Source organism: Nyctibius grandis, chromosome 2 (genome assembly GCF_013368605.1).
Source record: "Nyctibius grandis isolate bNycGra1 chromosome 2, bNycGra1.pri, whole genome shotgun sequence".
NCBI lineage: Eukaryota > Metazoa > Chordata > Aves > Nyctibiiformes > Nyctibiidae > Nyctibius > Nyctibius grandis.
The window spans coordinates 23,203,489-23,218,901 of NC_090659.1; the positions used below are offsets into that span (position 1 = coordinate 23,203,489).

General features: G+C 39.9%; 1 protein-coding gene across 1 annotated transcript in view; it reads right to left on the reverse strand.

The window, feature by feature from the left end:
* The window catches only part of DSCAM (DS cell adhesion molecule), a 429,591-nt gene that overhangs the window by 13,373 nt on the left and 400,805 nt on the right, over positions 1-15,413 (reverse strand). The window contains exons 30-32 of the mRNA XM_068424255.1: positions 13,714-13,863; positions 9,714-9,911; positions 5,965-6,267 (exon numbers count right to left, since the gene is read on the reverse strand). Of these exons, the coding sequence (XP_068280356.1) occupies positions 5,965-6,267; positions 9,714-9,911; positions 13,714-13,863 (651 nt within the window). The remainder of the gene's footprint in view (positions 1-5,964; positions 6,268-9,713; positions 9,912-13,713; positions 13,864-15,413) is intronic.

The following is a 15,413-nucleotide window of genomic DNA, read 5'->3' on the forward strand; positions in this document are numbered from 1 at the left end:
TCCTGTCCTCCCACTGATGTGAGAAGGCTGTGGCTGCTGGACAAATCTCCTCTTCTGGGATGGAGAGGCTGAGCAGGAGGGCTGGCAGACTGAGGATGGAGCTCTGCCCTCGTGCATCAACCAACAGTGCAAGAACAGCAGGAAGAAAATGCTTCCAGTGGAGCAGGGGCTTAGCAAACTAGTACTCCTGCTTTGTGCAGGCGCAAGGACCCAGGAAAGCACTCGGATTCCCTATAGAGGAATGAGGTGTTCTTGCCGTCTTCATGGCTGTGAAATCAGTCTCTGGAAAATCTTTCTTATCAGAGTCAGCCTGGCTGCAACTGCCTTTTCTCCCCACCCACATGCAGGTTTCATTCCAAACTGGTTCCTTTCATCAGCTGAAAGTTTGTAGAGGAGGTTCTGAGATATAAAACCTTGGGATGTTTTAAATGGATTTCAAAATCTCCTAGTCTGGTATACCCAGTGAATGATATGTCTTCTCTGGAAGTATATCTGAGATGCTGTTAGTCCTTCAGGGTTTATATATCAATGTGATCTCCAAAGAGGCAAGGAAGTGGGGTGGTGAAAATGAGCTTACGCTTGTTTTGTGACATCACGTAGACAAGTTTCTGCCTGGTCCAAGTCAAGCTAACCCTTAAGGATAATATCATATATTTGAAGAGGTTCTTTTTAGTGCTGATTAGCATCAGAGAAAGACATAATCTGGGGGTGTGAGTTTTGCAATACCCCTGTGAAAGGGAGTTTTCTGCAAAAAGCAAGAAACCTGATGAAAACTGTCTAGATATTTCCTGTTCAAGCACTGGTCAGATATTATTTCTTCCAAACATGAATTCCATTGCCAGAGGATGCAAGTAAGTGATCTGTCCACAAAAAAGACATAAATAGCACTTGGGAAGCACAGAAATATCAAATTATTTTCCAGTTAATAGCTGTTCTTCTCTCAAGCACAATAATTCAAGAGTAAAGAGAGGAAAAAAACCCCAAGAGGCTTCTTGGCTGAGGCTATTACTGAGATTTAAAATTATAATAACAGGAATCTATTTTTAATAAACTGTTACTGCAATGTTTATTGCAGTTAAAAATAATTGTTATGATAACTCAATTTGTGGTTAATATTTTTAAAACAGAAAAGAGAAACATTATTATACAACTTTTTCAACCTCTACAATTATCTTCCACTTCTTTACATTACAGACTGATGGCACAGTGGGAGGTAGGAAGAGGATATTTCTTTCCAGTTTCTGTCCCACCCAGTTTCTGAATGCAAGATTTGAATGACATCTTTGGAGGACGAAGGACTGATTCATTTGTCAGCTTTCCAGGTAAATTTTGGGTAACAATTGCTGAAATTTCTGAATGTTAATATGAAAAAGTGACTCATTTTTGATATGGAAGGACCTAGTATACTGTTGAGATGATGTCCCAGTATGCCTATTCCTTAAGGACCCGATCTTGCTAACCAAACTTCTAGTTAATGACAATTGTGGGAAGGAGAATAGTAATCATAATCTCAAACTTCTGGGAGTTTTGATACTGAGAAAGATGCAATGCTAACAATGTATTGACATTGACAATGTATTGACCATTTAAGGAACCTGAAGTTACACAAGTTCATGGGACCTGATGAGGTGCATCTGTGGCTTGTGAGGGAACCGGCAGATTAAGCTGCTAAGCCTCTATCCATCATCTTTGAGAAGTCATGGCAGTCTGGTGAAATTCCCACTGACTGGAAAAGGGGAATAACCCCCATTCTTAAAGGGAAAAAAGGAAGACCCAGGGGATCTACAGGCCAGTCAGTCTCACCTCTGTGCCTGGCAAGATCATGGAGCAGATCCTCCTGGAAACTATGCTAAGGCACATGGAAAATAAGGAGGTGATTTGTGACAGCCAACATGGCTTCACCAAGGACAATTCTTGCCTGACAAATTTGGTGGCCTTCTACAATAGGGTTACAGCATTGGTGGATAGGGAAGAGCGACTGATGTAATTTCCCTGGACTTGTGCAAAGCATTTGATACTGTCCCGCATGACATCCTTGTCTCTAAATTGGAGAGACATGGACTTGACGGATGGACCACTCCATGGATAAAGAATTGGCTGGATGGTCGCACTCAAAGTGTTACAGTCAATGGTTTGATGTCCAAGTGGAGACTAGTGACGAGTGGCATTCCTCAGGGGTCAGTATTTGGACAAGCACTGTTTAACATCTTTGTCGGTGACACGGACAGTGGGATCGAGTGCACCCTCAGCAAGTCTGCCAACAACACCAAGCTGTGTGGTGCAGTCGACATGCTGGAGGAAGGAGATATGATCCAGAGGGACCTTGACAGGCTTGAGAAGTAGGTCTGTGCAAACTGTATAAATGTCAACAAGGCCAAGTGCAAGGTCCTGCACTTGAGTCGGGGCAATCCCAAACACAAATACAGGCTGGGCAGAGAACAGATTGAGAGCAGCCCTGAAGAGAAGGACTTGGGGTGATAGTTGATGAGAATCTCAACATGAGCCAGTGATGTGCACTTGCAGCCCAGAAAGCCAACAGTATGCTGGGCTGCATCAAAAGAAACGTGGCCAGCAGGTCAAGGGAGGTGATTCTGCCCCTTTACTCCGCTCTCGTGAGACCCCACTTGGAGTACTGCATCCAGCTCTGGGGCCCCCAACATAAGAAGGACATGGAGCTGTTGGAGCAAGTCCAGAGGAGGGCCATGAACATGATCAGAGTGCTGGAGCACCTCTCCTATGAAGACAGGCTGAGAGAGTTGTGGCTGTTCAGCCTGGAAAAGAGAAGGCTCTGGGGACACCTTATAGCAGCCTTCCAGTACCTGAAGGGGGCCTATAAGAAAGCTGGAGAGGGACTTTTTATAAGGGCATGTAGTGATAGGACGAGGGGTAACAGTTTGAAACTGAAAGAGGGTAGATTTAGATTAGGTCTTAAGAAGAAATTCTTTCCTGTGAGGGTGATGAGACACTGGACCAGGTCACCCAGGGAAGTTGTGGATGTGTCCCACCTGGCAGTGTTCAAGGCCAGGTTGGATGGGGCTTTGAGCAACCTGGTCTAGTGGAAGGTGTCCCTGCCCATGGCAGGGAGTTTGGAACTAGATGAGCTTTAAGGTCCCTTCCAACCCAAACCATTGTATGATTCTATGAACTATCTCAGTTTGGAGCAACCTGAGGTCTCAAATGCTGCCTGTTGATTGTGGCTTGATCAGCAGGCTTGAGTATACAGGTACAAAAGAGTCCTATGAGATGCTCCGGAAAATCAAGGGAACAATCAGTGACATGAGTTTGTATGCCCTTAGAAACTCACAGGAAGGTCTTCTGAAGCCACACCTCAGGTGGTCTAACATTTTGCTTGCTCACACCAAACACTTATGGTAGCAACAAGCTAAGAAGTAGGTGCTGTAATAGCTCAGTTATGGTTGACAAAGTCTTCACCAATGAAATCCATCATTACCTTTCTTGAGTAAAGTTGCAGCCTAGCCATTGGGTAGAATTGTTTCAAAAAGTCCCATTTATCAAAATAATTTTTGTTACATTCTTTCTGAGACTGTCTTATAGTTGTTGGGGATTATTTTGAAAATTGATTATGTGATTCTGTGATTCTGTGAAAAACACTGAAGGCAGTTTGAAAAGTGAGATCAGAAATTAGGAAGGAGGAGGCATAAGTTATTTAAAGTGACATTGTACAAGAAAGAGATCAGGTTGGGGGAGAAGAAAAGCAAAGCACCATGAAAATAGGTAAAAGTTATCTTGAAAGAAAAGACTTCAAGGAAGAATAAAGATTTGCTAAAGATGCACAGTCAGTGTTACATTTTATATGTTCTCATCTACTTAATCTAAATACCTTAACTTTTTTATTTCTTCTCCATGTTCCCAAATGTAGAGTTACTTTGATTAATTATGTTTGAATTATTAATTACTTCTGCAGAATTTCTGAAGTGATGGGTGAAAGAAGAAAGATGACCCGTAAGTCTTTCTTCACTGATTTGAACAGTAAAAATATTGGTCTATCTGCTACTACTGAACATTCTTTCTGCCCATGTGTTTTGTTTAAAGCCCTTCATAAAGCAACCTTTAATAACATATCATTCAATATTTATGGGCCAACATTCAAGTTGCTCCACTGGAACATTCAATTTTTTTCAGGATACTGAATCTAATTATTAATTTCATAATACATTTCATTTCCTTACTGCAAAGGAAAGCTAAAGCCAATCATGAAAAGTAGGTACAAAGTCAAGCTATTTAAACTAACAGAGCTGAAGATGGCTACAAGTCTGTAATTCATTAGAGGGTCTCTGATGATGTTCCAACCCTGGAAGATTTTAACACAAGTACAGGGACCAAATTTTGGTGCTATGTGCCCTCAAGAAAATCAGCTTTATATGGAATATATTAGAATATTTCCAGATACTAAATATTCATAAATAATGTATTTGGAACACGAAAGGAAGAGAGTAAGCTATTTGCTAAAGAAATGATAAAAAATATTTGTTGACTGACTGGAAGGAGAGGGCTGCAATTTTGACTTAGCTGTGAATGCAGATGCTTCCCTTTAGCAAAGCAAGTACAAATATTTATCTTACTTTTTTCTGAGTTAGAAATGAAAATTATTTATATCTTTATCCATTTCTACAGCTCTTGGGTTTGTGGTTCTACTCTGTGACTACATAGAAATTGGTCATTTCTTTTACTATTTTATTTCCTGCTTACTTTCCCTCTTATCTACCTGTATGATACACCAATTTCCTGCCTTGTCTATTATAACTTCCTACCTTCTGCTTGATCTTTTTCTTCCCATGTTCTTTTTCAGCTTTCTCTTGAAAAATCCTTTATGCTTTGTTTTTTTCAGTGTCAGGTCCTGCGTTTGAATGACCTTCCTGATACCATTGGCTATCTTCTATTCTTCTGTCCTCACAACAACTTCTTTTCCATTTATGGTGTATATTAAGCAAAAGACCGTAGTTTATTCATTACTCTTTTTTACGTATGTATGCACTACTGATTACTTTCTGTGTATATAAGTAGCCCCACCCACATTGGCAAATGTATCTACTAACTAAATGTAAATATAATTGCACTAATATAATTGTGCCTTTTTCCCATTTGAATCCTCCTCCATGATGTCATGTCATGTATTCTGTAACAGACTGACAAATTTTCTGAGAAGATTTTATCATGTATTTGATCTCAGAGTATCACAAATAAACTACCTATGCTCTTGTGCAGTAGGGTATCACTAGAAACAGCATTCTTTGTGAACTGGAAATTTGACTGAGCCCAATAGATGGATGTCCCCAGGCACCTTCTGTCAGGAAGAAGTTGGAGCAGGTTTAAATTTGTCTGAAGGTAGAAGGCTCCATATCCCTTGAGCTATTGCACTGTCTTAATTTTCTCCATTTTTAATTCCCCCCCCTTTAGATAATCCTAGTTTGATATTAGGAGAAGTCAAAGAGAGAGTATAACAGCTCAAGAACATCACCGAAGGGTTATTACATCTTTGACAAGCTACAAGGCAGAAGGAATAGTACATCATCTACAATCTATCTTTATGAACTGTTTTGATAGCAAACCTTTGCTCTCAAGCACAAAGTATTGCAGTAAGACCCGCTTTACCAGTGGGTGGTTTGAGTTGGAAACAGGCATAGGTAACTCATATGGTCTTATTTATCCCAGAAGGGGATAAATATCCCCATCCCACATGGCTGCAGCTGTAGAGGAATGGATTTGATGGCCTAGATAACCCTTTTCTGTTCCTAGATTTCCAAGTTCATAATTTTTCTGTATATGGGAGAATATGCTTAAATGCTATATTAGCTGTGATGAAAAGCAATTATCTCTGTAAGTGGTTACAGGATATATTGTGCACCTTCTTTCTTCCTGATGATATGCCCTATCCTGTTAACCAGCTAGGCATGGGGTGAAATGCTCACCCCAAGGACCAAAATGTTACCTCTAATGTCTCACCTGGCCGATGAGCCTTTGGAACTGCCATGTTCATCACTCGCCCTCCATCCTGAGGTTTGGGGGGGGATGCAGTAAACCTGCAAATCCCCGACTCTGACGGCGTGCTTGAGGTCAGACTGTCTGTGTAGTCATTAGTCCCTGCCGTGAGCTGCTCTGACGATGTGTCTGATATGAAGCATTCTGTAATGGTGAACTTGGCATGTCGCAGCTGCTCTTCCATTTTTGCATGCTCATACGCTCTTGCTAGCTCTTCGTATGTTGAGGAGGCACTTTCTGTGGAGACCATGCTGCTTCTTGCTCGATCTAAACATCAGAAATATAAATAATAGGAGAAAGAAAACATTTGCACAATCCTTTTTGGAAGAAAAACGATGAACATGATAGTATTCCTTAATAAAATTCAGAGCCCTTGAAATTATCAAGGTGATTTAAATTAGTCTGCTTCACTATAAATGCACAATTTTCAGTTTTGTTAGTTACTTGATAATTACAGATAATCTAAAGTGAAGTCTCACTCTGCTAGCAGCATCTTGTGGCTTAGCATTAAATTTGTGGTTTAGAAGAAATAACCTTTAATACATGAAAAAGGTTACTTCTCTTTTTGTTTACAAAAAATAATTTGTCTAAAAGTTAAATGCTTTAAAAACATTAGAAACCCACAAAATAGATTTAGCAAAATGACAACAGCTTCTTTACATTATCTTTTTAGTGCATCTCAGGAATATTTCTGTGAGGTGATGTCTAGGTGAGGCCCAATAATATTTCTGTACCTGTTTCAATCTTATTCCTTTTTTTTTTTTTGAGAAAACCCTGAGGACAAAGGTAAAATATAAAGACAGTGTCTCTCAGACATTGTCTCTGACTGTCTCAGTCAATACCTAAAATACTAACTCACTTCATACGGAACAAAGGGCTTAAGAAAGCAATACAATTTGGTAGCTACCAGCCTGCAGTCATTCAGGTGCTTTTTCAATGCTGCTGAAGCTAGTGAGGGCTTCATATTTGACAGACAGGCTATTATGACCACAAAGCTGTTCTTTTCTGCTGATGAGTTTCTGAGAATATCAATATTTCTTAAACAAACAGTATTACTGAAGATGTAAGTGGCTACTGATCCATTAAAAAGCATTCTGGAATTACAGCGCTCATTTTTGCAGGGACAAATCACTGATCTGTTGCACCCATCACACTTCTGCTACTTCAGTGGGCTGGAAGACCAGAGGACTTTCAAAAGTTCCTTGGGCAGACGTCATGTTTCATCACAAGATCTGTACAATTTCAGACATTGTTGGTGATGTTCAATAAACAGGCACAATGTAATAGCTATTTCATAAAAATGGGACTCCTATAGCAGCCAGAGGCAACTGTTTTATTATTGCAAATCTTCATCTTTTTTATTGTGTACTAGGATCCTTGCATCAGTTTTCATTGTGCACAAAGAACAACACTCCTGCCACTTGTAAATAGGACCATATATTATTTAAAATGACAAGTACTTCTACAGTATGCTGTAACTTGCTGGATTACAGATTTTGAGCTGGCCAGAACTTAAACAAGGCTTTCTTCCCCACCCCTCACCCCTGGAAACATCATTCTGTTTTTCACATTTGATTTGTAAACCAGACCAAAATAATGTCTTTCCAAATTTCTGATCAACTGGAAACTCCTGGAAGGCTGCAGTTGTCCAGTGCCATAGAGCAGTATCTGTAAATATGATGGTCATGCAAAGGTCCCAGTTTGGTCCATGAAGATCAGGACCTGCAGCTTCCCATATCCCCTGCCTTGGGGAGACTATTCCAGGAAGAATCTGCTTGAAGACCTGCTTTAGATTTGATGAAAGTTCATCCAAGCCCAGCATGAACTTCATGAAACCTAGATTCATCAGAAAATTTCTAAAGTCCTCTAGTTAGAATATTTGGACTTAGTTACAGCTATGAACTGCTGCAATACATTTCTCCTAAGCTTAAAACCTACTGCTTTGTAAACCTGGAATTGTTTTGATAAGAAGTGCTAAATTCTGCCAAGTATCAACTGCATCAACTAGAATCAGAAATGTGAACTCCATATTGGAAAAGTGAGCAAAAGTGCACATTAGTTCAATTGATTCTTGAACACATAATTTAGCTACATCTATTATAATGTTTATTTGGAAATTTTAAATTTCTGAAGTACTTAGATTAATCTGACTCTATTCTTTTCCCAGAAACCAAGTAACATAATAGAGCTACATTTTGTCACAAGAAAACCTTTCTTCATCATGTTCTAAAGCTTGCTATCCCTTGCATAAATCACTGTGTGTTCAAGGGTAGACAGAGAGTAGGAAAGTAGCCATGTTAAAACATAGATTATGAAGTCTGGTTACAAAATTGCATGTAGTTTGTCTATTAAACCACGCAGCAAATTGAATTCTTTGCCCTTTGCCACGTGCATTGGAAAATATCCTTGGGTGACAAAATGTTGGAACACATGCAAGTGCACCCGAAATTTGGAATGCCTACAAGAAGGGTTTCTGAGATAACGTTTCCTATTTATAGTTGTTTCTGTATAGCTATCAGAGTTAATCCTTAAAGCCATATGATAATTCTACATGAAGAAATCAGGATGAAGTTTGTCAGATGGCTAGAGGTATCTATTGAGCACCATTACCCTATGGAGACAACACAGGGGTCTGCAAGTTTAAGAGGATGAATTGTGAGAACTCCAACCTATACATTACTGGATGTAAGGGAAGTCAGATGCTTCTTCATACAGAGAGAATAAAACCAGTCATACTGGTTTTCATGGTGAAAGACCAATCACACCTACTGCTTTGTAGCTCTAACACATAGCTTTTTGCGTGACAAACACTTTTCCCCTAAAATCAGGATAGAAGGTAAGCAATTCCTTCTGAGGAGGCCAGAGTAAGCCTGGATTCGCTTCTGTCAGGCATACCTTTGAATAGTATTTTACCTTTCTTCACATTCAACCTTTATTAGATTTGCTTCATGACTATTCTTCTGCTTAATAATTTACTCTTTTATATGCCTTTTTTTTGGTCACTTGTTCAGTATAGGGCAGAAGAGAAAGCTTTTTTTTTTTCAGTTACAATTGCATTTATACCATGAAGACATGAGGAACAGATGAAGACTGCAGGCAGAATATGTATTCAGTGTCTCCCCACTTATCATCTAGAGGAATAAAACCTATGCTGTTTCTCAGGAAAATCGTAGCTAGATCCTGCAGTATTCAGTGATATGAAAGGATTTTAACTTGATCTCTATTCTAGATTTTTCCCTCTAATTTTTTTCCACTTAGAATAATCTGTATGAGCATGTTACATGAATGGGAAAAGCAAAATACTAACCTCAGTGTAGCTCAAACCTTAAAATCATTCCACCTATGACTCAGGGATATTTATATTCTTGGTTGCTAATACTGCCCCTTCCTCATCAATGTAATTTCATGCAGCAAATTCTCCTACTTCTTCCTTCAGATACAGGAAGTACAGTGCTTCAGCTACAGGAAAAATTATCACCATATCTTTCAAAGGACTCCAGTATGCGGGTGTGGCATGAGAAACCATGGGCACAATATTTGTTATCATTAGCAGTATATGCATTTGAGGCACCCCTTACAAATAGCCTACAAAAACACTCTAGCAAGGCAAAAATAATGACACCTAAGCACCAAATGAAGTACATCAAGGACCAAGGTTACTGCAGCTACTGCTGTCCTGTTTTCACAATGCAGTCCTGCAGAGAGCCCCGTACCTGTGTCCTGTGAGGGGCTGACGCTGTAGCTGTCGCTTTCCTTGTCCACTGACCCTGCTGGCCTGGGGGTGGGCAGCCTCCAGTCTGTGGTGAGTGTATGAGCTGATATGGTGGGGTGAGGTCTGTTGAGGGTCCACTGACTAGCGTAGCGGTTGCGAGCTGTGGGTCCGGTTTTGGCACTCCTCCTTGTGGTAGGATCTATGATGGATAACAGAGAGGGTCTTTGCCACTAGGCTCTTGAATTGATAAGGAAACAAACCCTGTCAGAAGGGGATGGCTACTGAAATCATGTTGATTAAAAAAACCCACAAAACATTCTTTGTGGGAAAAAAGATGAACAGTGAAAGTGTTTTTCATTACCAAACTGGTAATGCTTTGTTGAAATACCCTCTTTCTAATGAAACCATACATTTTTAAAAGGGTGCAGCTGAAGAACTGAGGCCCCCACCAATGTCCCACTGATGTATTCGTTATCCCTTTACTCCAACTTAAGCAGCTCTCCAGTACCAAAACCACTCTGCGATGTGAAAGAGCACAAGGCAAGTAGATCTGATCGGTGATTTTACACCACATCTCAAGTGAAGTCTAAGGTAAATTATCAGTGTAGATGTGCCCTCAGAAACACCCTATACCAGGTACCTGCTCTCAGTTTGTAAAAACATGTGCTCAGAAATGTGGTGATATGTTTCCTATTTTGGACATTTTACTAATACTTTTATTATATTACAGTATTAATCAGCTACAGATATCCTATTTTTTTTAACACATAGTCAAGACATAGAACATAACCTGTAATAGTGTCATCAGAGTTTCAGTAGGAACAGGTTCATAAAGATTTGACTGTTTTTAAAAAAATAGTGAATAAATACAATTTCTTAAATTTTAAAAATTGTCTGCTACTTGTTTAAGGTCAGCAATGCTTTATTTTTTATTACCCTAGAGATAATATGGTGACCAAGGGAGTAGAAGCAAACTATCTGCCAAAACTGACCTCCTTAATTTTGTTAATAAATAGTACTTCTGTAAAAGTGAGGCTTTTACTCCCTAACAAAGCAAGTGGAATAGAAAAATCATTATGTGGCAAACAGAAAGTGTCTAAATCAGCACTGAAGGATTTCTCTTCTGAAAGGATATTACTAACAATAGAGAGAAAGGGTATTAGAAATGAAAAATTCAAATCTATGCAAATGTTCTTTGACATTCAAATGGTGAAGTTGTCAGTCTTTGAGGTAAAGAGACTTTAGCAGAAGCAATTTAAAGAAAAAAACAATACCCAGATAATGAATCTGAGCATTGCTTCTGCCTAAGCATTCCCAGTGAGAATTTGTATTCTGCTGCTTCAAAGAAACAAGGTTTTTATTTACAAATAAGAGCTGTGGTCTGATCCTTCTCCTATTTCACATCTTTCCCCTACTGCAGTGGAAAAATATAAACCCAGTGCCATTGATAATTGATCCTCCTGGTAGTGCAACACATAGCTGCCTCACAGGGGTAACATTCAAAAACTCACTTGGCACGATGTGACCAGCCTGTCAGTATAAACCACTGCTCATAGTAGCTGTGGAAAGTTGGCGCATGGCTCTCATGTAGCCAGAAGTGTGCCTCGTGCCTGCTTCAAGGGAAGACATGAAGGACAGAAGGAGAGTGCTGGTGAGAAAACTCTTGGCACGGTGCTGAGGCTGCTTTGTCTGGAGAAGAGAAGGATCAGGGAGATCTCATCAACATATATAAATACCTGAAGGGAAGGTGTAAAAAGGACAGAACCAGGCTCTTTTCGGTGGTGCCCAGTGACAGGACCAGAGGCAGTGGGCACAAGGTGAAACATGGGAGCTTCTCTCTGAATATCAGGAAACACTTTACTGTGAGGGTGACTGAGCACTGGGACAGGTTGCCCAGAGAGGTGGTGGAGTCTCCATCCTTGGAGATATTCAAAAGTCGTCTGGGTATGGCCCTGGGCAACTGTCTGTAGCTGACCTGGCTTTAAGCAGAGGGATTGGACTAGCCAGTGCCCAGAGGTCCTTTCCAACCTCAACTGTTCTCTGGTCTTGTGACTCAGAAGGCTTTCGTCAGCGATTTGAAGGAGGCAGGAGAGCCTGCTGCCAGCACACAGGTCAGTGCTCGTTCAGCTGAGCATGTACTGAGCAGTGGCTCTGCACCAGCTGTAGTGTGCCTGCATAAAGGACACTGTAGCACAGATGCAGCAAGCTCCAGAGCTGCCCATGTGATGGAAATAGCACACATCTGGTGCCCCTGTTGTTAAGCCATCTCTGCTGTCATATGCTGAAACATAGCTGTAGAGAGCTGAGGTGAGCAAGGTAAAGGTTCATGAAGCAAACCTCTTTTTTTAAATAAATACAGAAGAACTAGCAAACAACTTAGGTCTGTAAGGGAATATTTTCCAGTCAGTGAGTGTGAGTGTGCTCAGATGGGAGGATCCATAACCTCTGAGCCACCCAGCTGGGCACTGCACCCCTCTTCACAGAGAAAGCTGAGGGTCTAAACAAAATCTCATAGCCCAGCCTCTGTCAAAGCTATATTAGTGTCTTAAATCCAGAGAATACAACCTATAAGTCTCCGACCCAGCCCTGTGCACTGCTGCAATCAGATCTTTACTGCATAATAAAAATGATGGTGGATTTCTATTTCCAAAGCCAGGCTCACACAGATCATACTCTCATACATGAGTTAAACGCCACCTTAATTTGCAGAAAGTCTCTCCCTGACTTCAGTGGACTGAAGCACATAACTGCACCAAAAAAAAAGTATTAGAAGTGGAAGATGCTGGTGCTATAAAATGCTATGGTGTGGTACTGGTAGACAATTTTGAGGTGATGCTTCTTTCCTTATTAGAAAAGGCAGGGTTGGAAAACAATGGGTAATCCATTGTTCACTCAGATGATCTTGATCTGCCAATGTGATAAAAATTATATGATATTTTTCGCTCTCAGTGAGCAGGCTAGCCAGCATCTACGTGAACTAAAGGAGAGAGAAAAGGGTGGTATGAGAAAGGAAACAAATGTTATATATTGACTCTTCCAACTCGAATGCCAATACTCTCCATAGAGGAAAAAGGAAATCCAGATGACGGTACCAATCTAGTCCTCAAGAAATAACTAGCCATAGCTTAAAACTATCAGAGGTGCAAAAGCAACAAGGTCAGGACTAGAACAGCTATAATATATAAAGTCTGGGGCAGAAATGAGGATGAAATGAAGATTTTTCAAATAATCTGCATTTTAGGTGATGTACAACTGAGCTTTCAGCATTTATGTTCACCCAACTCACCAAGTAAACAAATTCTGAAATGATCAGGAGATAGAAATAATCAAAGATATTTTAGAAATGGCACACTGCTTGTGCACTACACTTCAGTAATATTCCTGACCCATGAGTGTTCCTTCGATCTAGTGATTTTCTTTTCCATTTGTGTAGATATGGAACACATTCATAAGAGAAAGTAAAAAGAATGGATTGCAGCAGTATATTAATTTATGATAGTATTTTAATCACTATAAGAATAACAGCATGAAAACTGGGAAAAGTAATTTACCATAATAACTAAATCTGGAAATACATTTTTTTCAGAAAAGCAATAATGAGAAATGTGTTTCTTGCCTGATGAAGAGGTAAGGAGGGAAGATGTATTTTTGAAATACAATAAAGATTGATCACTGAGAAAAAAATATATTAGACACTAAAAGCCATTAAGCTAATTTACTCAATAAATTTTAGAAATTAAAATCTAGCATGCATTTGCTTTAATGAAAGCCAGGTATGAATTATTTGAAATTACACCTACATTTCAGATGCATATGCAATTTTTGCCATATTGAATCACTAAATGCAATTGTATAAGAAATGTTCTCTGCTGACCTAAATAGATTTCTCTCAACTTTCAGACTGAAGAAAAAAAAACCATGAGGATGCAAATGCAGGAGCACAGTATTCATTCTCTTACAGCTTTTCCCTCTCCAGAAAACATATTTTCTTTTACGCTTACTTGTTCCTGGTCGGGCATCAGAAACATCCACCAGTGGTCCTGTAGCTTGTGACACAGACTGGTAATGTACTGTGTGGGTGACAGTCAGTGACTTCTGCTTAGATGTCTCTCCAAAGTCAGCATCCGTGAGCAGAACTGTTGATCTGTCATCTGTAAGTATGAAAACCCATCAGATAATGAGTAATGAATTTTGGATTTGCCTTCATAAGAGCTTTACAGCAAGTCCCCAGACATTTTCAGCTGGGCGCCACAACTGACACTGGCAGCTCCTTCTTCTCTGTAGGACTGAATATGGCTTTGAAGTGTATACCACAGCTTGGGACCCTCTGGGTTTAAACTCAAAGTTCATACAAAACTAAAGAATAAGTGTAGTTTTCATGTCTGTCTCTGTGATTTCACCTTAGAGAGGTGCCACTGAGACAGACTGTTGAGCATCTTTCCAAAGAGCTAATTTGTGTGTAATTATTTTTGGCCTTAATTCCTTTTTTCACATCTTTTGAACATTGCCCTCTCCCCCTTCATTTTCAGAGAGCTCAGCTGAGCTTTTCAGCAACATATTCAATTTCTTTTTATTAACGTAATTAGTGATGTCCTCAGTGAAATCACCCAAGTCTTCCCAAAAGGAGGTTATTACGTAATGTTGCTAACTAACCCTCTACCAGTCAGCTTTTTCTCCAGAGAGAGAATACTGCAAAAGGGATGGCCATGACCCAAGACTGTTCTTAGGGAGCTGCTTATTTTTAAGCATGAGAGTATCATAGTGAAGACAATGGAAATATATTTGCAGGGCAGCAAAGCATCCTGAAATCCAGTGTTTTACTGTTCTGGAAGCTAAGGGCTAAGTCCTACCAGCTCTCTCTGCACCAAACCTCACTACTGTAGGTTTGAAAAAGCAGCTTTGGAGAGCTTCATGTGAGTTATATAAGTTTTTTCTCAACACAGTCAGTCCAGCTGACTATGGGCTTTCCTGTAGCTGCAAAGAAAGGTGCGAGGTGAAGCTTGACCTTGGGAAGGACTGGAAGAAAAAGGTAGGCACTGAACTTTATTGCTGTATGGTTCTGCTGCCTATTGCTTCCCTGTGGGGTAGGAGATATTCACCAAATTTCTACACAGACCTTGATTCCTGCAGAAAGCCAGTGCTATACAGCACTTACTTTTTTTTTCGGTCATGAACTCTGTATTGCATTTCTTCCTCTCCAAAGAGGAATCTGGCCCGCTTGATCATGGAAGGTTTAACAGCAATAAATCTTCCACTGACTTTGTGCTTGCAGAACATCTATTTGTATGCCATCAGACTTTATTTTGCATTCTTTACAGTCTTTTTATGAATTCATAATAGTTATAAAAGCCACAAGAAGTTCCTTCTGTGCTATGCTATATAACTTTGTAATGTATTTCTAAGGGGACTGGCAGCCATGGGGCTTCCGTGCATTTACTAATCAGCAGAGGTTGATCCGCTTCTTCTAAGCATTCCTGTTTTTTGTTTTGTTTTGTTTTGTTTTTTTAACTTGACAAGACACCGTTAAGGCGAACAGCTCTGCACGATAACATAAGTAGCATTTTTTACCCAAAGAAGGCCATAAATAGAGTGATCATTACAAAATCAAATTATTCTGTCTCTGGCAAAAGATGAGCTCTTATTCAGGTTGAGAATAAAGCCTCTTGGCAGTAAACTATGTCAAAGACTGCCACTTATTCTG